The sequence below is a fragment of the Erinaceus europaeus genome, chromosome 15 (genome assembly GCF_950295315.1).
Source record: "Erinaceus europaeus chromosome 15, mEriEur2.1, whole genome shotgun sequence".
NCBI lineage: Eukaryota > Metazoa > Chordata > Mammalia > Eulipotyphla > Erinaceidae > Erinaceus > Erinaceus europaeus.
This window is the reverse complement of record NC_080176.1, coordinates 26,211,663-26,233,014: the sequence shown is the minus strand read 5'-3', so window position 1 is coordinate 26,233,014 and position 21,352 is coordinate 26,211,663. Positions and strand designations below refer to the sequence as shown.

Here is a 21,352-nt window from a genome sequence, read left to right as displayed (position 1 = left end):
GCCAGAAACTAGTGCCCTAGTCTCTCTCTCTCTCCCTACCCCCTCTTATAAATAAACCGTATCTTTTTTTGAACTGGGTTGACAGCATAATAGCTATGCAAAAGGACTTTCATGCCTGAGGCACCAACAGTCCCAGGTTCTTCTTTTTTTTTTTTAATATTATATATATTTATTAATGAGAAAGATAGGAGAAAGAACCAGACATCACCCTGGCACATATGCTGCCAGGGATCGAACTCAGGACCTCATGCTTGAGAGTCCAAAGCTTTATCACTGTGCCACCTCCTGGACTACAGGTCCCTGGCACCACCATAAACCAGGCTCAGCAGTACTTTGTTAACATAAACAAAAAATAAACCAATAAGTCTTTTTAAACTATTTGCTTAAAGTGTGCCCCCGCCCCCAGCCTCCCTTGCAGGGGGTTCCTTGGACCAACATGAGAGCCTTTCTGAACCCCTCTACAGACAGCTGCTGTACCCCTACCCCTACTGCAGAACTGAGGGAGGGACACTCCTGTGCACTGGAGCCATACCAAGGTCCCGAGTCAAGCTTGAACCTTGATAAGGTTCTGAGCCTAACACACTGTTCCACTGGCCTCCATCCAGGACCTGGCAATGCCACTGGCTGTCCCTCGGCCTTCCCTATTCCTATCCGCCCATCTGCCTTCCCAGGATCCTTTTCCTGTGCCTCAGTTTCTTCTGCAGCACGTGAAGCTCAGGCCATGCCAGTTCCCCACCTTTGGCTGTGACCTTGGAGTTTGGAGTGGAAGTCTTTTTTTTTTTTTTGACCAGAGCACTGCTCAGCACTGGTTTATGGTGGTGTAGGGGACTGAACCTGGGACTTCAGAGCCTCAGGTATGAGGGTTTCTTTGCATAACCATTATGCTATACCCCTACCCTGGGGGTGGAAGTCTTAAAGAAAGACTAGACAGAAACAGACAAAGCTCACAGAGACAAAGGAGGAGTCTGGGGGTTGGAGGGGCTGCTGTGGCAGGTCTGAGTGGGGAGGTGTCTTCTTGGTTTCTTTGTAGTGTAGGTGAGCCCATCCTATTTTAGAGCTAAGAGGAATCTTGAGATTCCCTGTGCCCAAAGTTTTTATTTTTTAAAAGCCTACTGGGGGGGGGGGGGGGGAGAGCACTGCACCAGCATATGCAGTGCCAGGACGGAACCCAGGGCCCCAACATCCGTTTTGCACTTCATTTCTGAGCCACCTTCTCAGCCACCCCATTTCATCATTTCTGTCTCTCTTCCTTCTGTAGTAAATAGACAGGAAGACAGAGAGGCTGTGGGAGAGCCCACAGCATCAAAGCTGCCTGCAGTGCAGTGGGAGCCAGGCTGGGAGCTGGGTCATACACATGCAGAGCCGTGCACTATCCAAATGAGGGGTTTTGCTGGTTCCCCAGTTCATCATTTCGGAGTTAGAAACTGAGGCACTGACTGGTTTGCCCGAGGTCACAGGGTGCCTGTGAGCAGCACTGGGACTAGAACCTGGGTCTCCTCATGCTCCCTGGGTCTCTACTGCACCCCGGGGCCCCTAGCAATGAAGACATGGAGAAAGAACTGGTTTTCAGTTTACTTAAAAAAAACAATTCATTTATTCAACAGGAGAGTGACTACAAATCCCTGCTTTTATTTTTCCCCCTTGAGGGTGAGGGGAAGGCAGGAAGGAGGGAAAAGGAGCAGGAATCAAGGTCCGGGCATCACAGTGGCTGGCTTGCGTCCCATGATGCAGCCCAGGGGGTGGGCAGAGGCCGAGCACCTGCTCAGCTTCGGAGGAACACCATGGTGAGGAGGCCTGGGGGGGGGGGGGAGACGGAGCAGTATCACGTGACCAGCCCTGGGGCTGTCCTCCCCCACCACACCCCCTTCCACACTCTTCGTCATACTCACCCAAGACATAGGCTGCCACTAACTTCTGCCCCAGGGACACGTGCAGGATCTGGGGTAGCTGGCTGCCGAGCTCGTCCTGGAGTGGGAGCAGCAGGAATGCCATGGACACGACGCCCGCCAGCAGGAAGAGGAGGAAGGAGCTGGTGGCCAGTGGTGGGTGGGGGGCTGGGAAATGCGGCTCCAGGTGACTGGAAGCTCCAGACCCTCTGGCCCGGCCAGACCCTCCAAGCAGGAGGAAACCTTGGGGTGGGTCCTCTTCTCCTGGGGACTGGGTGACCGCCCACACCACAAGAGGCCAGCTCTCCCTCTTTCTTCAGGCCCCTTCCCCATCCCTTCTCTCTCTTTCACCAGTTTCTCTGCTTTTAGAACTAGCTCCCGTGTCCCCACCAAAGAGACCTCTGGCTCCCATGCCCAGATCACAACCTGATACAACTCAGCAGTTCAATTCAGGTCGATTTCTTTCTTTTTTATATCTATGTGTTTATATATGTATTTTTTAATTTTTAAAAAAATATTATTTACTTATTCCCTTGTTTCCCTTGTTGTTTTATTGTTGATGTCATCGTTGGATAGGACAGAGAGAAATGGAGAGAGGAGGGGAAGACAGAGGAGGAGAGAAAGACAGTCACCTGCAGACCTGCTTCACTGCCTGTGAAGTGACTCCCTTGCAGGTGGGGAGCCAGGGGCTCAAACTGGGATCCCTACGCTGGTCCTTGCACTTTGCACCACCTGCGCTTAACCCACTGTGCTACCGCTCCCTTTTTAATTTTTTTTTTTTTACTAGAGCACTGCTCAGCTCTGGCTTACATTGGTGCTGGGGATTGAACCTGGGACTTCAGAGCCTCAGGCATGAGAGCCTCTTTGCATAATAACCATTATGCTGTCTCCACAGCCAACTCTTTGTCTCCTTTCTCATGCAGTATCAGAGATGAACCTATGACCTCATGCATGTGCAATACTAAGTCACTTCCCAGGCCAATTTTTGATTTTTTTTTTTCTCAAAGAGACAAAGAGCACTGCTCTATCATCCACAGAAGCCCACTGGCTTTCATCTTCCGTGTTCTCACATGTTATCCTAGAACCCACCTACTGCTGAAGGTCTCTGACCCCCAAGTCAGCTCCCAACCCCAATCCTGGTTTTTCACTGAGTGGAACTGAGCAGGCACATGATAGGATGCAGCAAGTTGGAACAGAGAACAACTGTTCCCCTCTAGTTAGAGGCAGAAGCCAGGGAAACAGCGACACCTGCTTTCCCCTGGCCAGGCAGAAAACCCCAGCTCCTCCCTCCACACAGGACTCAAGAGCTCCCCGACAACCCCAGCACCAACTCACTCTCGGGCAAATGTCTGGCTGGGGCTGGTGCTGTCCAGGAAGGATGTTCTGGGCAGGGTGCTGGGTCAGGCTGTCCCTGAAGCTCCAGGGGGTATGTGGGGGCCCTCAGGACGGAGGTGATGTCTTTGCGCCCCACCACTCTGCCCTCAGCTCCCTCCTGTGAAAGCTCAATCCGGAAGCGGTCCTGGACGTCATAGTGGCTAGGAATGGGGGCCACGTGGCGAATCACACTGGTCCCAAGGCAGGAGAGAGACCAGTAGAGAAGGACAATGAGTGAGAGGCAGTGACCCCCGGGGATCCACCCTCTCAGCAGCCTTTCCCTTAGGGATACAGACAGAGCAGGTTAAACGGGACTGGTCTCAGACCTCTGATAGCCACAATCATCTGAGAATTGTAGTGGCATGACGCATGTCTCCTTCAGTCTCCAGACCCCTGACTCACATGTCAATGCAGGATTGAGGCTTCACATATCCCTCGGCGTCAAACACGGTGTATTTGGTAGGTGCTGTGCACAGGACTGAGGGATAAACGTACACGGGGCCTGATTACCACTTTCATGTCGAGACTCCACAACAGCCTTGGAGGGGTAGTAGAGCCCTCCCTGCTTTCTACCCCACGGATGGACGTGCCTCTTCCAGTCCGCCAAGGCTGGACATCTGGTCACCCTCATGTGACTCCTACCCCACCTGCGTGCTCCCTCTGTCCTGCCTCCAGCCCCCAAGCCCCTGGCACGAGGCGCCCATCCCTCACCTCGGAAGCGAAGTGCAGCTCCTGTGGGGTTATAGAGAGTCAGCAGCTGTCGGGGGCCGCTCCGCTGGTCTGCCCTGAATACCAGATCCGGAGGGAAGACGAGAACCGGGACGACAGGTCCTGAGGAGGCAGGGGCGCCCCGGGGCCCGCGTCCAAGAGCCCCCGAACCCACCAGCTCCTGGTCCTGGAGCGCCCCACGGCGCATGCAGGCTCCGGGCGCTGGGACATCCGAGGGCAGAGCTCAGGGGACTGGGCCCCGAGTTCAGAGCTGGGTGGGGGGCGAGAGGGACGGGACGGCGCGAGGTGAAGCCGGCGGGCAGGGCCTGGACAAAGGCGGTCGCCGCCGGCTGGGAAACCCGCTAGGGGAGGCTCTGACTAACCCGGGCCCCTAAAACCCGTCTCCCGCCCACCTCGGTCACGCCCACCCCGGAAACCCTGCCCCTCGCGGCTCCCGGCCCAGGCCTAGTCTGGAGGCCGGACTCCGGGCAGCCACAGCCACGCCCCACAGGCCACGCCCCCACGGCGCCGCAGACACTCCCCGCCCGCCGCCGCGGGCTCCTCCCGAGCAAGCGGATGGCCGCCCCGTAGGGCTGCCTCCGACCCCTTCCTGAGCCCAGGCCCACGCTTCTCCGGGCGCCCACCTCGAAAGGCCGCTCGTGCTGGGATGCTCACCTGATACACTTGTGGCTGCACAGGCGCCGCCATCTTCCTGGGAGACCGTTTCTGCACTTCCGCCGTACAGCCTCTGCCACTGGCCAGACAAGTTTGACTTCCGCCAGAGCTGTGCGCCGATTGGCTCGTTTATAAGACGCAATTGGTTCCATGACAGTGGCGTCAAACTTTACGGACGGATGGCTCTAGCTGCAAGTCTCCACCCAGAGGCACAAACAAGTTTCACAAGGAAACCATCTCTGCGGAAATCAAAGCTGCTTTCTGTAGTACTGGTAGAGGTGGCTTTTCGTTGAACACGGCCCAGGCTTCCTCTCATCATTCTCTCCTTTCTGCTTGCGACTCGGAAATAATTCACACTTGCACAGGGGATTATGATTTACCAAGAGCTGGAGAGGTATCAGAATGGTTCTGCAAAAGATTCTCATCCCTAAGGCTCTGAGGTCCCGAGTTCAATCCCCAGTCCCACCATAAGCCACAACTGAGCAGGGCTCTGACCGTTTTCTCAGTATCTCTTTCACTGAAATAAAGTATTTAAATAAAAAAAATTTACTAGCCCTTCCATTTAGATCATCTAATCATACCTTCAGTTCCTTCTATAAAGGAGATTGTTCTGGGACCAGGCCATAGCGCAGCGGGTTAAGCTCACGTGGCGCAAAGCACAAGGACCAGCGTAAGGCTCCTGGTTCGAGCCCCTGGCTCCCCACCTGCAGGGGGGCTCGCTTCAGAAGCAGTGAAGCAGGTCTGCAGGTGTCTATCTTTCTCTCCTCCTCTCTGTCTTCCCTTTCTCTCTACATTTCTCTCTGTCCTATCCAACAACAGCAAAGCTATAACAACGATAACAAAGGCAACAAGGGCAACAAAAATGGGAAATACAGCCTCCAGGAGCAGTGGATTCGTAGTTCAGGCAACGTGCCCCAGCTATAACCCTGGAGGTAAAAAAAAAGAAAGAGAGGGAAGGAGAGAGAGAAAGAGAGAGACTGGCGCAAGGACCTGTGTAAGGGTCCCGGTTCGAGCCCCTGGCTCCCCACCTGCAGGGAAGTCACTTCACAGGCGGTGAAGCAGGTCTGCGGGTGTTATCTTTCTCTCCCCCTCTCGGTCTCCCTCTCCTCGCTCCATTTCTGTCTGTCCTACCCAACAATGACGACATCAATAACAATAATAACTACAACAATAAATAAATAAAATATTAAAAATGAGACTGTTCCTCTCCTACACCACGCAGTTAGTTATGGGTGGAACGTAAAACGAAATTGATCTCATCTGGAGTTCTCCCTTTGAGCACACCGTCAAATTGAAGAGTCCTCCCCTCTTTGTTCTCTTAATCTTGTTTTTCTCACAGTGCTACTCCACGATCTTTGACTCCAGTAAGAGTGTATAGCTTTCACAAGAGCAAGGACTTTGTTGTGTTTTTTTATTATTTTATTTATTCCCTTTTGTTGCCCTTGTTTTATTGTTGTAATTATTATTGTTGTTATTGGATAGGAGACAGAGAAATGGAGAGAGATGGGGAACAGAGAGGGGGAGAGAAAGACAGACACCTGTAGACCTGCTTCACCGCCTGTGAAGGGACTCCCCTGCAGGTGGGGAACTGGGGGGGCTCAAACCGGGATCCTTATGCGGGTCCTTGCTTCTTGCCATGTGCGTTTAACCCGCTGCAATACCGACTCCCCTTGTTGTGTTTTCTATGGCACTTAAATGAGTCTGTCATTTGGAATGAACAGATGAATGAGTGAGTAGGGTGAACTTTGGACAGAGTTCTGATTGACCAGTAGGAGCCCTGAGTTCTCTGAAAGAGCAGTCTAGCAGAGGCTACTTCCTGGCCACAGAAATGCTCAGGAAGCCAGTGTGACTGGCACAGAGGTGGCAAGGCAGACAGATGAAGTGGGAGGGTGGAAATCACCAACAGTCTGGCCATGCAGCAAAACGATATCATTTATTAATGACAGAGAAGGAAAGACAGGGCGGGGGTATATTTGATTGTGCAATGAGACTCCCGTGCCTGAGGCTCCAAAGTCCCAGGTTCAATCCTGCACCATCTTTTATTTTTTAATAATTTATTTCTTTATTGGGAAATTAATGTTTTACATTCAACAGTAAATACAATAGTTTGTACATGCATAACATTCCCCAGATTCCCACTTAACAATACAATCCCCACTACGTCATTCATCATCTTTTATGGACCTGTATTCTCCCCACCCCAGAGTCTTTTACTTTGGTGTAATACTCCAATTCCATTTCAGGTTCGACTTGTGTTTTCTTTTCTAATCTTGTTTTTCAACTTCAGCCTGAGAGTGAGATCATCCCGTATTCATCCTTCTGTTTCTGACTTATTTCACTCAACATGATTTTTTCAAGGTCCATCCAAGATCGGCTGAAAACGGTGAAGTCACCATTTTTTACAGCTGAGTAGTATTCCATTGTGTATATATACCACAACTTGCTCAGCCACTCATCTGTTGTTGGACACCTGGGTTGCTTCCAGGTTTTGGCTATTACAAATTGTGCTGCCAAGAACATATGTGTACACAGATCTTTTTGGATGGATGTGTTCGGTTCCTTAGGATATATCCCCAGGAGGGGAATTGCAGGGTCATAGGGTAGGTACATTTCTAGCCTTCTGAGAGTTCTCCAGACTGTTCTCCACAGAGGTTGGATCAATTGACATTCCCACCAGAAGTGCAGGAGGGTTCCTTTGACCCTACACCCTCTCCAGCATTTGCTGCTGTTCCCTTTTCTGATGTATGACATTCTCACAGGAGTGAAGTGATATCTCATTGTTGTCTTTATTTGCATTTCTCTGACAGTCAGAGACTTGGAGCATTTTTTCATGTGTTTCTCGGCCTTTTGGATCTCTTCTGTGGTGAATATTCTTTTTTTTTACATTATTTTTAATTTTCTTATTTTTATTTTATTTTTATTTATTTATTATTCCCTTTTGTTGCCCTTGTTGTTTTTTTTATTGTTGTAGTTATTATCGATGTCATTGTTGTTGGATAGGACAGAGAGAAATGGAGAGAGGAGGGGAAGACAGAGAGGGGGAGAGAAAGATAGACACCTGCAAACCTGCTTCACCTCCTGTGAAGCGACTCCCCTGCAGGTGGGGAGCCGGGGGCTCGAACCGGGATCCTTATGCCGGTCCTTGTGCTTGGCGCCACCTGCGCTTAACCCGCTGCACTACTGCCCGACTCCCTGTGGTGAATATTCTGTCCAAGTCCTCCCCCCATTTTTGGATGGGGTTATTTGTTGTCTTGTTGTTGAGTCTGGCAAGCTCTTTATATATGTTGGTTATTAAACTCTTATCTGATGTATGGCATGTAAAGATCCTCTCCCATTCTGTGAGGGGTCTCTTGGTTTGGGTAGTGGTTTCTTTTGCTGTGAAGAAGCTTTTTAATTTGATGTAGTCCCATAGATTTATACTTGCCTTAGTCTTCTTTGTAATTGGATTCGTTTCATTGAAAATGTCTTTAAAATTTATGCGGAAAAAAGTTCTGCCAATATTTTCCTCTAAGTATCTGATAGTTTGTGGTCTAACATCCAAGTCCTTGATCCACTTGGAATTTACTTTTGTATTTGGTGAAATACAGTGATTCAGTTTCATTCTTCTGCATGTTTCAACCCATTGTTTCCAACACCACTTGTTGAAGAGACTCTGCTTTCCCCATGTAATAGTCTGGGCCCCTTTGTCAAAGATTACATGTCCATACGTGTGGGGCCTCATTTCTGGGCTCTCAATTCTATTCCACTGGTCAGTGTGTCTATTCATGTTCCAGTACCAAGCAGTTTTGAGGACAATGGCCCTATAATACAGTTTGAGATCTGGGAGTGTGATGCCTCCAGTTCTGTTCTTTTTCTCAAGATTGTTTTGGCAATTCTAGGTCTTTTCTGGTTCCAGATAAACATTTGTAGCATTTGTTCTATTCTCCTAAAAAATGTGCTTGGGATCTTGATGGGGATAGCATTAAATTTGTAGATGGCTCTGGGTAATATATTCATTTTGATAATGTTAATTCTTCCAACCCATAAACATGGAATATCTTTCCACTTCTTTGTGTCTTTTTCAATTTCTTTGAGTAGTGACTCATAATTTTCAGTATACAAGTCTTTCACTTCTTTGGTTAGGTTTACTCCTAGATATTTTATTGTTTTTGTTGCTATAGAAAAAGGAACTGATTTCTGGATTTCAATTTCTTCTTAGTGTTTGCATAGAGGAATGCCACTGACTTTTGAATGTTAATTTTATAGCCTGACACCTTACTGTATTGCCTGATGATTTCCAAAAGCTTCTTGCTGGATTCCTTAGGTTTTTCCATGTATACTATCATGTCATCTGCAAATAAGGAGAGTTTGACTTCTTCTCTTCCAATATGTATGCCTTTAATTCCTTGCTCCTGCCTGATTGCTATGGCAAGAATTTCCAACACTATGTTGAATAGTAATGGTGATAGTGGGCAGCCCTGTCTGGTACCTGATCTGAGGGGAAATGCTTCCAGTTTTTCACCATTGACTATGAGGTTGGCTGTAGGTTTGCTATATATAGACTCCACTATCTTCAGGAATTTTCCATCTATTCCCCTTTTTTGTAGTGTTTTGATCATAAAGGGATGTTGTATTTTGTCAAAGGCTTTCTCTGCATCTATTGATATGACCATGTGGTTTTTGGTCTTGCTTTTGTTGATGTGGTGGATCACATTGATTGATTTATGTATATTAAACCAACCTTGCATGTCTGGGATAAACCCCACTTGGTCATGATGAACAATCTTTTTGATGTACTGCTGTATCCGGTTGGCTAGAATTTTGTTTAATATTTTCGCATCTATGTTCATCAGAGATATTGGTCTGTAGTTTTCTTTTCTTGTTGTGTCCCTGTCTGCTTTTGGTATCAGGGTGATGTTGGCTTCATAGAAGCTGGCAGGGAGTATTCCAGTGTCTTCAATCTTCTGGAAGACTTTTAAAAGTAGAGGTATTAGTTCTTCTTTGAAGGTTTTGTAGAATTCATTTGTAAAACCATCTGGTCCAGGACTTTTATTTTTGGGGAGATTTTTGATAACTGTTTCAATTTCATTAGCTGTGATGGGCCTGTTCATGTTATCCACTTCCTCTTTACTTAGTTTTAGAAGTTGGTAGGTATCTAGGAAACCATCCAATTCTTCCAGGTTCTCTAGCTTGGTGGCATATAGTTGTTCATAGAAGCCTCGCATGATATGTTGAATTTCTGCGGTGTCTGTTGTGATATCTCCTGTTTCATTTACTATCTGATTTATTTGGGTCTTCTCCCTTTTTTGTTTTGTGAGTCTGGCTAAAAGTTTGTCGATTTTGTTTACTCTTTTGAAGAACCAACATTTACTTTCATTGATCTTTTGTATGGTTTTCCTATTCTCAATGTTATTTATTTCTGCCCTAACTTTAGTGATTTCTGTCCCTCTGGTTGCTTTAGGATTCCTTTGTTGTTCTTCTTCTAAGTCTTTAAGATAGGCAATCAGGCTGATTATTTGTGCTTTTTCTTGTTTCCTAATGTGTGCTTGTATAGCTATGAACTTCCCTCTTAGGACTGCTTTAGCTGTGTCCCAAATATTTGATAGCTTGTATCTTCATTTTCATTGAACTCTCGAAACATTTTGATTTCTTCCTTGATTTCCTCTTTGACCCAGAAGTTGTTAAGAAGTGTACTGTTGAGCTTCCACATTTTGGAACTGTTACTAATCTTTCGTTGATTGTTAAGTGTTAGTTTAATTCCACTGTGGTCTGAGAAGATGCTTGGATGATTTCAATGCTCTTGAATTGGCTGATGCTGTCTTTGTGGCCCAATATATGGTCTATCCTTGAGAATGATCCATGTGGATTTGAGTAAAATGTGTATTCCAGTTTCTTGGGATGAATGACTCTGAAAATGTCCAATAGTTCTAGTTGATCTATCTCTTCATTTAGCTCCCTTATGTCTTTATTGATTTTCTTCCTGGATGATCTGTCAAGTTGAGTAGGTGAGTGGGGAGAATACAGGTCCATGAAGGATGATACATGACATAGTGGGGTTGTATTGTTAAATGGGAAACTGGGGAATGTTATGCATGTACAAACTATTGTATTTACTGTTGAATGTAAAACATTAATTCCCCAATAAAGAAATAAATTTAAAAACAACAACAACAACAAAAACATAGAATGAGAGCATCACTCTGGTACATGAAATGCCAGGAATAGAACTCAGGACCTCATGTTTATAAATCCAGCACTGTACTGTACCACCTCCAGGGCTATCTCTGTCCCCTCCCTTTCCCTCTCTCTTTTGTTTTTTAACCTTTTTTTTTATTATCTTTATTTATTGGATAGAGACAGTCAGAAATCGAGAGGATAGGGCAGATAGAGAGGGAGAGAGACAGAGAGACACCTGCAGCCCTGCTTCACCACTTGCAAAGCTTTCCATCTGCTGGTGGGGACCGGGGGCTCGAACCCGGGTCCTTGTGCACTGCAACATGTGCGCTCAACGAGGTGCGCCACCGCCCTGCTTTCCCTCTCTTATTGCATCTCCTCCTTTTTATCTGAGCACTGCTTGTCTCTGGCTTATGGGGATTGAAATTCTGTTATTTAGGACAGCATAATAGTTATGCAAAATACTTTCATGCCTGAGGCTCCAAAGTCCCAGGTTCAATTCCAGTCCCACCATAAATCAGAACTGAGCAATGCTGGGGGTGGGTGAATCTGTTTAATAAATCATTGTGCTCTTCCCTCCTCCAATTTGTAGTCTTAAAAAAAATGATTTTGTAGCTGGGCAAATGGTTCAGTTGATAAAGCTCAGGATGTGGGTGCCTGACATCCCAGTTTGATCCCCACCCACCTGTGCAAAATGGTGTCTTGGCTTCTCCCTGTCTTGTTCAGACTACCTCATGGGATAAACTATTTTTAATATTTGTTTATTTATTTTACCAGAGCACTGCTCAGCTCTGGCTGGTAGTGGTGCTGGGGATTGAACCTAGGACCTCAGAGACTCAGATCAGAAACTTTTTGCAGCAGTCAGGGAAACATCTCAGCTGGTAGAGGATTGAACTTTCATGCCTAAAACTTCCCCTTTATCCCTGGAACTACATGTACAGGAATGGTGCTCTGATATCTCCATCTCTCACTCTCTCTCTGTCTCATTCATGTAAAACTCTTATGTGTAGGGAGTTGGGTGGTAGCGCAGCAGGTTTGGGCACAAAGCGCAAGGACCAGCATAAGGATCCTGGTTCGAGCCCCCAGCTCCCCACCTGCAGAGGAGTCACCTTCACAGGTGGTGAAAGAAGTCTGCAGGTGTGTTTCTCTCCCTGTCTCTGTCTTTCCCTCCTCTCTCCATTTCTCTATGCCCTATCTAACAACGACGACAACAAGAATAAAAACAAGGGCAACAAAAGGGAAAATACATAAATAAAATTTTTTAAAAGTTTAAAAGAAATCTTATGTGTAATAAACATTTTAATCATTTTGAGCTGTCTTTTATTTTTATTTTATGTACTTATTTATTTTTACCAGAGCACTGCTCAGCTCTGGCTTGTGGCAGTATGGAGGAATTGAACCTGGGAAATCAGAGCCTCGGACATTATGCTACCTCCCCACCCTTAGTGTCTTTACTATTTATTCTTTTTTGATCGGCAGTGGAGTTTCATAGTGCTGGGCTGACTTTTTCAGATGAGAGAACAGAGACATGCAGAAAGACACCACAGCACTGAAGCTTCCTCCAGTGTGGCAGGGGTCAGACTTGAACCTGGGTCATGTGTATGGAAGGTGCACTATCCTAGTGAGCTATTTTACTGGCCCTACAATATATCTATTTGTTTTTTTTTTCTAATTTTGCTTTTATTTCCTTTTGTTGCCCTTGTTTTATTGTTGTTGTTATTGATATCGTCATTGTTGGATAGGACAGAGAGTAATGGAGAGAGGAGGGGAAGAAAGAGAGGGGGAGAGAAAGATAGACACCTGCAGACCTGCTTCACTGCCTGTGAAGTGACTCCCCTGCAAGTAGGGAGCTGGGGGCTTGAACCGGGATCCTTAAGCTGGTCCTTCCATTTCATGCCATGTGTGCTTAACCCACTGTACTACCACTCAACCCCCTATATCTATTTTTAAAGATTTATTGCAGCCAAGAGATGGTGCAGTGGATAAGGTTTTAGACTCTCAAGCTTGAGGTCCTGGCATGAAATGCCAGAGTGATGCTCTGGTTCTCCTCCCTCCTCTCACCACCCCCACCACCCCCACCACCCTCACCACTCCCACCGCACCTCAGCTAATAAAGAAATCTCTCTTTCCTCCTTTTTAAATTAGTGATTTAACATTGATTTACAAAACAATATAACAGGGGTAGGGGTATAATTCCACATCGTTTCCACCACCAAGTTCTGTGTCCCCATTCTCTCTAATGGAAACTGCAGTGGTTCTCCCAAGGTCACAGATACAGATTGACTATTATTTCTAGAACTATCTATATGTTTGTCCTTTTTTTTTTTTTTCCCCCTATGGTCTTGTCTTCTTTTCCTTTCTAAGTCACACCTACACCTCTTACTACTTCTAAGTGTCCTTCCTTTTTTTCTCTTCTCTCTGGATCCTGATGGAATTGGGTTCTGAACCCTCTGATCATCTTCCCCTAATATTTCTTTCCCTCTAAGAGTATGAGCCATAATTCTTTTTGGGGTGCAGAAGGTGGGAGTTCTGGCTTTTCTAAGTGGCTCTCTCTCTTTTTTTAACCAGAGCACTGCTCAGCTCTGGCTTCTGGTGGTATGGGGGACTGAACCTGGGACTTTGGAGCCTAAGGCATGAAAGTCTCTTTACATAACCATTTTGCTATCTACCCCAATCCCTGTCTCTGCCTCTCTCCCTCTTTTAATATCTGTAAATTCTTGTAGCTGCTTATTCTATGCTAAGTTCTTTTTAAACATTTTATTTCTTTAGTATAAAGATATCACTTGTCAAGCTTCCCCCCTGCAGATGGGGACCAGGGGCTTAAACCTTGGTCCTGGGGCCAGGCGGTAGCACAGCAGGTTAAGCGCACATGGTGTAAAGCACAGGACTAGTGTAAGGATCCTGGTTTGAGCCCCCGGCTCCCCACCTGCAGGGGGGGTCGTTTCACAAATGGTGAAGCAGGTCTGCAGGTGTCTGTCTTTCTCTCCCCTTCTCCGTCTCCCCTCCTCTCTCCATTTCTCTTTGTCCTATCCAACAACAACAACTACAGCAATAAAACAACAAGGGCAACAAAAAGGGGAAAATAGCCTCCAGGAGCAGTGGGTTTGTAATGCAGGCACTGAGCCCCAGCAATAACCCTGGAGAATAAAAAAAGGAAAAAAAAAACAACACCTTGGTCCTTGCACACTACAATGTGTGTGCTTTACCAGGTGCACCACCACCAGGCCCCTGCTAAATTATTTTAGAAATTTTTCATTTACTTATTTCTTGGACAGAGACAGAGAGAAAACAAGGGGGTAAGAGAGAGAGGGAAAGTAAAACACCATAGCACTGCTTCACCACTTGTGAAGCTTTCCCTCTGCAAGTTGAAACCCGGTCCTTAAACCTGGAATCCCACACATTGTAACATGTATGCTCAGCTAGCTGTGCCACCATCTGGTGTCCCCTCTCTCAATTATTTTGCATGATAAATATCTATTGATTTAGTGAGTGAAAAAGCATTCCCAAGATGGCCCACAAAGCAGAGAAAATAGAGATGTAACCTTCTTCCTGGGTCAATAGACATTTTATTTGGACAGAAAGGGGTTGATTCCCACACACAGGGGTTGGCAGCTGGCCCGAGGCTCAGGCCCGAGACCTGGTGGCACGCACAGGCTGGGCGGGGCACTTCCTCTTCTTGAAGTTGGCAAGGATCTGGTCCTGGGTTGGTCGGTAGGCCACCACGAAGCTCTGGGGAGAAAGCACGGGCCCTCTGCCCTCTTCCACCTGGGTCAGCAGCAAGTAAGTGATTCCTGGGGAGGCGGGGGGGGGGGGCAAGCATGCCAGTGAGTAGGTTCCTTTTCTGTCTGTCAGTCTGTCTGTCTGTGTGCTCTAGGGCCCTCAGATCTGCTCTCATCCCCCCACCCCTTCCTCCACATGTTACCTTTCTTCAAGGCTGGGCACTGCTTGCAGGGAACGTAAAACTTGAGGTTGGTATTGTCAGCCGGTGGGTTGGGCAGGTTCAGGCCACCATCTTTGTGGACGGCCTGGAGACTCACGGTGATGGTCAGGCCGTTCCCCGGGCCCCAAACCATGGAGGTCACTGTCCCGATCACCACTGCAGGTGGGTGAGGGAGGGCAGCAGGTGAGAAGGAATCAAGAGGGGGGACTAGGAGGGGGCCCGAGGAGAGTGGGAGGGGGCCTCTTACCCAGGCTGCTGGCACAGAAGTGACTTTGCAAGGTCCCAGTCCGCCGACACTGATTCGGGCAGGGGACACTGGGCACATCTAGGAGGGAGGAGGGGCTGTTAGTGGAAGGAGACCCCCACCCCTAGGCAGGCAGGAAGGAGCCATTTCCCCAGAGCTGGTGGGTTTGTTTGAACTTGGCCCAGATTCTCTTTGTCTCCAGGACTCACTGGGCTCCTCCGGGGTGGCTGCGGACTCAGGAGAGACCTTGGGCTTCTCTGTTGGTGGGGATTTGGGCTTGACTTTGGGACCAGTTCCAGGCTTGGGGCTGGCAGGCTGGGGGTCCTTCTTGGGTCCCCCCGCAGGTGCTACTTCCACAGCGCCCCGAGGGACGGTCCTGTAGGTGGCTGAGAAGCCATCGGCTGTGACGCTGAGGTCAGAGACAAACTGGACCAGAAGTTCGTTGCCTTGGGAGGAGATAGGCCTGGTGGGAAGAGGGGGAGGATGTCAGGGCTGGCTAAGCACCTGCTCTGCCCACCTGCTCCGGCTCCCCCAGGGGTACACCCTCACCCCGGGGCCGAGTCCCCGCAGAACTTCCCCAGCCTCTGGGCATCATCGCTGACAGGCCCGTTGAACACACTGACAGAATCATAGCGGCAGTAAGTGTCTGGCTCCAGATCAAACTTCCCAAAGGTCAGCGAGATCACCTGATGGCATCAGGGGAGTGGACAGGCTGTGGGAGGGACCCTGCACAGCACCCCTTGAACCTCACGCCCCCACAATGAATCCATCTTCCATCTTGGTGGTGGACACCTGGCTCTGAGGACCACGCTCATGGGAGGAAAACCTGCAGTGGCATGCCTGGCCACAAGGTCTAGTTGAGGCTCGTTCTCAAGGAGAGGACTCACAGTGCCCCCCAAGTTCCAGCACCCCATCCTTTGCCCCGGAGAACTCGTCCCAGTCACAGCTGTATCTGCTGGGCCTGCTCGCACCCTGGCGAAGCAGGCGAAGCAGCGCTGAGAGGTAGGAGATGCTCACTTAATCTTAGGCAGCCTCTGGGGTCTCCCGATCCCCACAGCCGGCAGGGGGTGCTACCTGGTCCTGGGGCGCGATGATGTGCCAGGAACAGCTGATGCCCGCGGGGTAGTCGGACTCAGGCCAGTTGGGTGTAGTGAGGGTCCCCTGCGCCTTCTCCAGACGCCCCCCGCAAAACTGGTGCTCTGGGGGGGAGGGGACAGAGGTGAGGGAGTGTGGGGTGGGGCGCTGGGGACCCAGGGTGCGCCCCAGGAGAGCTCAGAGGCCTGGTCTATGAAGAGGGGGTGGAGGGTTAGTGGAGGGCAGAAGAGTGGGGTTCTGGGGTTGGGGTGTCAGGCTGCGGCTGGAGGAAGGGGAAACAGGATGGGGGGCTCGCCCCTTCTTGCCCCGCCCCACCACAGCCCCCCTCCCCCGGGCTGGCCCCATCCCCCCTCCAGGCGCGAAGGTCCCCCAGGCAGGCTGGGGGGGCCCCCAAGCTTTGAGGGTGTTCCTAGCCCTTTTGGGGGGCCCCCTGCCTTCAATATTCTGGGGAAGACTTCTGCTGCCAGGAGCGGGTGATGGGACCGCAATCGGGAGCCCAGGGCTGGTGCAGGGGGTGCTCCGGGGTGGGGGGCGCCTGGCCCCCCCAGCCTCGGGGTCCCCCCCTCGCGCCAGCCTGCGGGGGCCTGATTGCGGACGGGGGTGCAGTTACTCACCATCCCAGTAACCCCAGGCCGCCCATTCCACCCGCGGGTCGGTGACCCACTTCCGCCTCGCGCCTGGGGGGGGGCCTGGAAGAGGGGGTGCGGGGCGGGAGGGGGAGAGAAGTCGGGGAGGAGGGGCTGGAGGGGCAGTTAGTGAGGGGAGGGGCGAGGGGGGCCTAGGCCCGGGTTAGGGTGCGGGGCGGGGGGTGGAGGGGGGCTCACCGGTGCCCGAGGTGGCCCGCCCGCTGTACCAGAGCAGGAAGCCGCGTCCTCCGGTGCCCTCGTCCGCGGTCATCCGCAGGGTCACCTGGTGGCCCGGGGCCACCACGGGCGCCGGCCGGAACGTCCCACAGAAGCGGCCGAGCCGCTGCCCAGAGGTCCCCGATCCTGCGAAGACCTCCAGGGCATCATAGCGGCAGCTGGGGTGCAGCTCCAGGTCGAAGACCCGGAAGGATAGGGAGACAGTCTGGCCCTCTGGGACCTGGGGTGGGGACAGGGACAGAAGGGACACAGCTGGGGAAGCAGTTCTGCCTGTTGCTTTTATTTTTTTATTATTATCTTTATTGGATAGAAACAGCCAGAGATCGAAAGGGATGGGGGAGAGAGACAGACAGACAGACAGACACACCTGCAGCACGGCTTCACCACTGCAAAGCTTTCCCCCTGCAGGTGGGGACCAGGGGCTCGAACCAGGGTCCTTGAGCACTGTAATATGTGCGCTCAACCAGGTGTGCCACTGTCTGGTCCCTATTTTATTTTTAATATTTTATTCATGAAAGTGAGAAAGGATGGGAGATTGAAAGAGAACCTGGTATCACTCTGTGGTACATGCACTTCTAGGAATCAAACTTGGGACCTCAGGCTTCAGAGCCCAATGCTTTATCCATTGCACCGTATCCCCAACCAGCCTTTTAAAAATATTATTTTGGGTGGGGGAGGTAGCATACAGGTTATGCAAAATAATTCTCAAGTCTGAGGCTCCAAAGTCCCAGGTTCAATCCTCAGCACCACCATAAGCCAGAGCTGAGTAGTGCTTTGGTGTATGTGTGTGTATAATTTTTTAGATTTTTCACCAGATCAGCTCTAGCTTATGGTGGTGCAGGGGATTGAACCTGAGACTTTGCAATCTCAGGCATCAGTTTGTTTTCATAACCATTATACTATCTACTCCTGCCCCATATATATGATTTTATTTATTCATGAAGAAGATAGGAAGAGAAAGACAGAGAGAAAAAAACCAGACATCACTCTGGTACATGTGCTGCCGGGGATTGAACTCAGGACCTCACACTTGAGAGTCCATTGCTTTATCCACTGTGCCACCTCCCGGACCACTGTATTTTTTTATTTTAATGAGAGACCCCAATACAGAGAGAAGAGCCAGAGCACTGCTCAACTCTGGCTTATGATTGGTGCTGGGGATTGAACCTGGGACCTCAGAGCCTCAGGCATGAAGTCCTTTCCATAACTACTATGCTGCCTCAACAGCTCATATTTTATTTAATGAGAGAGAGGCCAGTGCATGACTCCACTCTGGTTCATGTTGGTGCTGGGATTGAACCTGGAGCCTCAGAGCCTCCAGCATGAGAGTCTTTTGCATCACCACATGCTGTCTCTCCTCTCTTTCTTTCTTTCTTTCTTTCTTTCTTTCTTTCTTTCTTTCTTTCTTTCTTCCAGAATGTGAAAGACACATCAAGAGAGAGAAGACACCACTGATTGCTTCAGACCTTTGCACAGTGATTCCATGTGGTGGCCAGGGACTTGAACCCAGGTCCTCATCCATAGCACTGTGTGTGTTCTACCCGGTGAGCCATCTCCTGCCCCCAACATTTAGTTTTATGGGAGAAGGCAAGAAAGACCAGAGCACACTGCTCAGCTTTGACACGTCAGTGCTGGGAATCAAACCTGGGACTTCTGGGCATCCAGGCATGCAAGGTCTGACTCCAAGCTCTCCTCACCTCCCCCTGGAGGTGTGTGAGTTTAACAATTAAGGCGTGAGGATGCTTGCCACGTGTTACTGTGGGCACTCCGCAAAGATAGGGCTGGAGCCTCAGGGTGACGGGGGAGGGGGGAGGGGGGAAGGGGGGCTGGGGCCAGAGCCCAGGGAGGGGCGCCCTCACCGTGATTGTCCAGATGCACTCCTTGTTGGGGGGGTAGAGGTTGGGGAAGCCCTCACTGGCCACGTAACCTGACTCCCCACTCACTTCCCCGCCGCACAGGAACACCGGTCTGTGGAAAGGAATCGGGGATACCAGAACTGGGGAGCAGTGAGCATGAGGGGGGGGCAGGGAAGGGAGCCTGGTAGAAGAGGAAGAGAGGGCTTGAGAGCCTGGGGGCGAGGACCTCAGCCAGGATGGGATGGGGGGGGTCAAGAAAAAGTGGGGTTCTGGCTGGCTGTCCCCCACCCCCCACTCCACCAGGAATTCCGGGAATCTTCCTCCTCAGCCCCCCTCCCGCTCTCCAAGCCCCGCCTGGCAGTCAGGGATAGGAGCCGCCTAAGTGCTTCCAGATGTGGAGGACACCAGCCACGAGGCATTGGGGGGGGAGGGGGCGGGAGCCAAGGCTCTCCAGCCATGGGCCTCATCTGGACCTGGTCACCAGGCTCCCCGGGGCATAGAACTTCTGCCCTGCTCCCGCCTCAGTGGATGTCCCCCATGTCAGACTCCCCCAGACCCTCCCCAACCACCCCTATTTGCCACCCCCACCCCTCAACCCTGCCTCTGTCTCGGATTCCCTGCTGGAATCCAGATGTTTCAGGCAGGTTCAAGGTCTTGGTGAGTTCAGGTTCCATGGGAGACTGGGGGGGCAGTGGGTGGGTTGAGGGTCTGGGCAGATGGGGTGGTGGGTTGGTTGAGGGTTTGGGTGGGTGGGTTGAGGGTCTGGGCAACTCAGGAGGCAGAGCATTCTGGAGGGTTACGGGGTTGGGGGGCAGTGACCTGCAGGGGACAGTGGTCTGGATGAAGCGGGCGCTCATCCTAGGGACCCCAGAAGGGTGTAGTGATCTGGGAGGGTGGTTTACTAGCCCGAGTCCTCAAGATTCCAGAAGCTCTGCAGACGTGACCTCTCTTGGGTATGGGACTTTTGAAACTCACTGGAGGCTTCTGGAAGGTGCTAAGAGACCTACCTGGTGTAGTTGGGGGTCTGGCCCTGGGCGAAAGGCAGCAGGGCGCAGGCAGTGAGGAGGGGCCCCAGGAGGGAGGCTGTGGCCGCAGGCAGCATGGCTGGGGCCTTGAGTGCCGGGTCTGGGGACACAGACTCAACCGAGCAGCGGCGCTGGCGGCAGCAGAGATAATCAGGGCCAGACAGGCAGCTGTGGGCGTGGGGACTGGCCAGTGGGACGGGCGGCGGGAAGGCGGGCCGGGAGAGCAGAGCGGGACAGCGGACTCTGCAGGTCCAGGACATAAACATTGACCTGAGTGGGGGTGGGGCAATGAGGATAGAGAGATTCTGGTCTCTGGAAAATTTTTTTGGTCCTTGCAAGGACCCTGCAGGAGAGGCCTCTTATGCGCTGGACTCCTGAGCTCTAACCACTCACCCTCACTTCCTGCGGGTCACGCTCCCAGCCTAAGTCAAGGACAAAGACTTCCCTTAGTTGTCTTCACTCACTCCAGTTCGGACACAAGGGGGTGAACCACAGTGGATAAAGGGAGTGGCCCCCTTCATGAGAGAGTAGGGCGACACACACTTGATGTAAAGCCAGTCCAGGAAGGGCAGAGAGGGAGGGGCAACTTATCAGAGGAGGAGGAGAGGGGGCAGGAAGTGGCTTCTTTGGGACAGGGATCAGGCTCACATGGGAGCCAGGTGGCATATGTTCAAGAAGACTGCTTGGGGGGTCTAGAAGACAGAGTGGCCGGCCAGGGAAATAGCATAGCAGATGGAGGACCAGAGTTGTATGTCTGAGGCTCCCGGTTTGATCCCCAGCTCCACATTTACCAGAGTGAGGCTCTGGCATCTTGTGTGAAATGGAATAAACCCACGCTCCCAGATTCAGTCCCCAGCACCATCACAAACCAGAGCTGAGCAGTGCTCTGGTCTCAATCTCTCTCTATCTCTCATAAATAATTCCAGGGTAGATAGCATAATGGTTATGCAAAGAGACTCTTATGCCTGAGGTTCCAAAGTCACAGGTTCAATCCTCCACACCATAAGCCAGAACTGAGCAGTGCTCTGGTAAATACAAAACAAAACAAAGAAACTAGAGCATGTAAATAATAATAAAGTAAAAGCTATTTGCAGCCCAGAAGGTGGTACGTCGGATAAAGCATTGAATTCTCAAACATGGGGTCCCAAAATCAATCTTTAGCATTGAGTATGCTCTGCTTCTCTAATAAATACTTAAATATTTTCAAGAATAAATGGGTACATATTTTCTTAAATTTGATATTGGGGGGACAGGCAGTGGCGCACCTAGTTAAGTACACATACACTAAAGTGTGCAAGGACCCAGGGTTCAAGCCTGCAGTGGGGAAATCTTTATGAGTGTGAAGCAGGGCTGAAAGTATCTTTTCCTGGCTCTTTCCTACTCCATCTCCTCCTCTCCTTTCAACTTCTCATTGTCTCTATATATTTGAAAAATAACTTTTTAAAAAAAGTAGACTGGGGGGAGTTGGGTGGTAGTGCAGCGGGTTAAGCGCACATGTTGCGAAGCCCAAGGACCTGCGTAAAGAACCGGTTT

General features: G+C 50.2%; 2 protein-coding genes across 7 annotated transcripts; both read right to left on the bottom strand.

The window, feature by feature from the left end:
• Positions 1–1,570: 1,570 nt before the first annotated feature.
• Positions 1,571–4,739, bottom strand: MOSPD3 (motile sperm domain containing 3). Of its 5 annotated transcripts, XM_060173420.1 has the most exons (6): positions 4,644–4,739; positions 3,972–4,239; positions 3,663–3,738; positions 3,222–3,451; positions 1,890–2,093; positions 1,571–1,794 (listed from the first exon to the last, which is right to left on the bottom strand). In XM_060173420.1, exons 2-6 carry the CDS (start codon positions 4,174–4,176, stop codon positions 1,763–1,765), a joined length of 747 nt encoding a protein of 248 aa, XP_060029403.1. In that variant the 5' UTR covers positions 4,177–4,239; positions 4,644–4,739; the 3' UTR covers positions 1,571–1,762. The 5 variants fall into 5 exon arrangements, with proteins under 5 accessions (XP_060029403.1, XP_016048782.1, XP_060029404.1 ...); XM_016193296.2 differs by lacking the exon at positions 4,644–4,739 and having other exon boundaries at positions 1,890–1,965; positions 3,972–4,447; XM_060173421.1 differs by lacking the exon at positions 4,644–4,739 and having other exon boundaries at positions 1,890–2,029; positions 3,972–4,443.
• Positions 4,740–14,339: 9,600 nt separating this feature from the next.
• On the bottom strand, positions 14,340–19,983 carry PCOLCE (procollagen C-endopeptidase enhancer). 2 transcript variants are annotated; one of them, XM_060173417.1, is made up of 10 exons: positions 19,802–19,983; positions 18,798–18,906; positions 16,900–17,158; positions 16,690–16,764; positions 16,055–16,179; positions 15,530–15,666; positions 15,190–15,443; positions 14,984–15,061; positions 14,719–14,892; positions 14,340–14,587 (listed from the first exon to the last, which is right to left on the bottom strand). In XM_060173417.1, exons 1-10 carry the CDS (start codon positions 19,894–19,896, stop codon positions 14,421–14,423), a joined length of 1,473 nt encoding a protein of 490 aa, XP_060029400.1. In that variant the 5' UTR covers positions 19,897–19,983; the 3' UTR covers positions 14,340–14,420. The 2 variants fall into 2 exon arrangements, with proteins under 2 accessions (XP_060029400.1, XP_016048779.1); XM_016193293.2 differs by lacking the exon at positions 16,690–16,764 and having other exon boundaries at positions 19,802–19,980.
• Between the last annotated feature and the right edge of the window lie 1,369 nt (positions 19,984–21,352).